This window comes from Silene latifolia, chromosome 6 (genome assembly GCF_048544455.1).
Source record: "Silene latifolia isolate original U9 population chromosome 6, ASM4854445v1, whole genome shotgun sequence".
NCBI classification, from domain to species: Eukaryota; Viridiplantae; Streptophyta; class Magnoliopsida; order Caryophyllales; family Caryophyllaceae; genus Silene; species Silene latifolia.
Window position 1 is genome coordinate 140,604,670 of NC_133531.1, and position 3,405 is coordinate 140,608,074.

Sequence of the window (3,405 nt, forward strand, 5' to 3'; positions counted from 1 at the left end):
ATCAGAAAAACAATAATAAAAACATGACCTCTATAGAATACCATGGTCTTTGCTCTCTACAAATGATCTCATTTCCAACAAGCGGTATCAAGAGCCATAAAGATCACGTGGGCAAAACAATGAATCCAATTTGCTGGGATATAGCCACTATATATCATCAATACCATTCTAAAGAGCAAATGCACTATGAGAGAAAGTGAAAGATGGTCTTGAAGATAGAAAGGAGGAAGTCCACCAAGCTTTGCTGAGCCTCCAATAGTGTAGCTTTATAGTAATGAGCAGATGTTAAACGCGAAATGGGGATCCATAACCAAAGAAAATGCAGGAGAGAATGAAGTGTAGCTTACACTCAGATAATGCTAATTGTTAATGACTTGAAATGGAGAAGATCTTATTAATTAACAAAGTATTAACAACTAACAAAGCAAGCAAGCAAGAAAGAAAGAAAGAAAGAGGTGACAAATGACTAACATATCACTCGCTCCAATATTTTTCATCGCCATCTTTGGCATCGGAGTCAGGCAGTCCCGTCTCTAAACTAAGCTTGAAGTTAGTGACATCCTCGACGGCAGCACTCCTGAACATGGCAACATCAACAGCCCCTGAAATCATGTGATAGCCACGTGACCTGAGGTCCTGAGGAGTGTCATGAGGCATGGCAAAGCCACACAAGTAGGGCCCACCTGACTTGCCCGGTTTGCTACTCTTGAGCACAGCTTTCTCGACCTTGTGGAGAGTCTGTCTGACCTTCTTGTTAGCCGGGTCCCACAGGTATCCCATACTGGCGCTGAGGTCAAGGGGACCCATCTGGATGCAGTCAACGCCGTCAACAGCTGCAATTTCATCGACCTTGTCGGCGGCATGGAGGGACTCGACCTGGCACATGATGAGGAGGTCCTCGTGGCAGGATCCGAGGTAGGAGGCAGCATGGACGCCGTAACCGGAAGCGCGGACAATTGGGTGGGCGGCACCGCGGACGCCGTCAGGAGGGTAGCGGCAGTAGGAGACGGCCTTCCTTGCGTCCTTGTGAGACTGGATCATCGGAAACATGATACCCTGTGGGCCCAGGTCAAGGGCCTTCTTGGCCCAAGTCTCGGTGCTCTCAGGAAGGCGGATGATGGCAGGGGTGGAAGTGGCGGAAAGAGCGCGGAGGCAGTCAAGTGCCTCGGGAATGCCGCCGAAGCCGTGCTCCATGTCGATGACCACGAAGTCGTAGCCAGCATGACCCGCAATCTCAGCGAGGGTAGGGGAGAAGGAGCACAGGAATAGACCGTACAGGGTTTCTCCATTACCAAGACGGGTTTTGAGGGTTTCGGGTTGCGGGACGGAAACGGAGACGGAGACGGGGGCAACAGAGGCAGAAGCCAGGGGCTTGTGAATGAGCCTGACATTGTGGTGGACTGGGTTTGATGTTGGTGTTGGGAATCTAAAAGAGGTGGTGGGTATGAGATTCAAGGTGGAAAAGTTGGGAGATAGCGCGGTGGATTTGGAAATAAAGGGTCTCACTCTCACTCTTGACATACATACTGTCGACATTTTTCAGGAATTGAATTCCTCTCACCCTTCGTCTCTCTATCTTTCTTTGTCTTAAACACCCAAACTCTAATCTAATCATTAACTTTCACATCTACTCTCCCTATTTCATTAAAAAAGTGGGATATTCGTTACTACGACGGAGTATACCTTTATGTTATCCCACAAATCTATAAATATTATTAAAAAGTTACTCCAAAATAATCAATTAAAGCCACGTACACAATGTCACATGGCAAAAATTTCAAATTATTTTAGACCAATGGGTCTACTCACGTTATTTCCCCCCCCCCCATTTTTCTACAAAGTCTCTGAAGTTTTTAGTGGCTTACCTTAATTGCACATAAAATTTCACTCCCCTCAAATCCAGTAGCTACTGGATTCTCAAATTTTTAAAAAACACAGTAAGCCGGTGAAACTCTTAGCGGCTTCATCAAGATTTTTTTTAAAAAGCAATGGCATACAAAACCGCTGAGATCTTTAGTGGCTTCCACTGAATTTTCAGAGCCCAGGTATCCAGTAGCTACTGGAGTCTCAATATAGCCATCAACCTACAAAGCCGCTGAAGACATTAGCGACTTCCTTGAATTTTCTGTAATTAACTGAGAAGCCGTTGAGGATCATAGTGGTTTGCTTAGTTATTTCATCAAAAAGACGCTTCAAACACCACTGTCCAAACCTGCAATTTCAACGCACACTCCATTATATACATTGGCATGGTAAATGATATCTAGGAGGAGGTTGGTGTGGAGGGCTTGGATGATCGGCCTCAATGGTTGGACTAGATACCCGTGTCCCATGCGTTGCAAGCATTTGGGTGACATTGTCTGCATCTCGCGCACCATGCCTACATGAGAAAGTGGAACATCCTCTGGCATGCTACCAAGCATAGTAGTAGCATGGTTATAGTTGTATAAATGACCCCCCGTCTGCAAAATTGAACAAGTAAAATGATTGTTAAAATTAAATTAATAGTAAACAAATTACATTATACAAAGGTTGTAAGTAGCATATTATCCGCCGCTTGTTGGGAAACCATAACCTAATTACATCATCCTAATTAGGTTATCATTTTATTATAAAGGAACTAGGTATCATGCATGCATTATTAAGTCTAATTAATATAAAGAGATTAAGGAAGAATTAATTTCCTTACATTGTTGATATGGAATATGTGGGCACAAACTAAATCATCTATTTAGTATGTTCTTGAGCTAGAAATAAATTGGCAAGAATTTCCTTTCCAAATCTTCAAATTAGAAGATCTCCTTCTTGTTGCACCCAAGATTTAACCCAAAAATTACTACTAACAATAACTAGTTATTATGTAGTAATATACCCTTAATGTTACTAATCTTTCTAGTATTACAAGTTGTAATAATAAGAATCTATTAGTATTATATGAGTTGAATTTGAGAGGTTGGTAGTAAGGATTTTCTTAAGGTTTTTTCTTCTCCTTTCTCCCTTAATATTCACCAAAAACTTAGTGATATTTAAGAGCAAAAATATGCACTTCACAAGAGCACATTTCGGTCACTTCTTTTTTAGAATCCAAGGCTCTTATGGGTCCATTTTGGTCTTATAAAATTTGTCCCACAAATGCTTATAAGTCCTATGTTTAATTATCATTCATAATTAAATATTAATTTGATCAAATAACAATTATGTGATACAAATTAATAAACAATATACACTCAACTTATTGAGTAATATTGTACCATTATGTCAACATATAATGTGACCCATAATTTTTCGATTAGTTAAATTTACAACCTCTTGCAAATTTAAATAACTAAATGCCTTTATCTCAAAATCTTTACAAACCTCTACTATATTTAGTGAATTAACGTATTAACCACTAAATCGAATCTT

At 40.8% G+C, this 3,405-nt stretch overlaps 1 protein-coding gene across 1 annotated transcript; it reads right to left on the reverse strand.

The window, feature by feature from the left end:
* Nucleotides 1-287: 287 nt before the first annotated feature.
* LOC141587429 (uncharacterized) lies at nt 288-1,622 on the reverse strand. Its single transcript, XM_074408917.1, has one exon. The coding sequence runs from the start codon at nt 1,534-1,536 to the stop codon at nt 475-477; it is 1,062 nt and encodes a 353-aa protein (XP_074265018.1). The 5' UTR covers nt 1,537-1,622; the 3' UTR covers nt 288-474.
* Nucleotides 1,623-3,405: the final 1,783 nt, after the last annotated feature.

Bases quoted from the DNA above. Each gene is read 5' to 3' on its own strand.
- LOC141587429 (XM_074408917.1), bottom strand. From the start codon at position 1,536: ATGTCGACAGTATGTATGTCAAGAGTGAGAGTGAGACCCTTTATTTCC.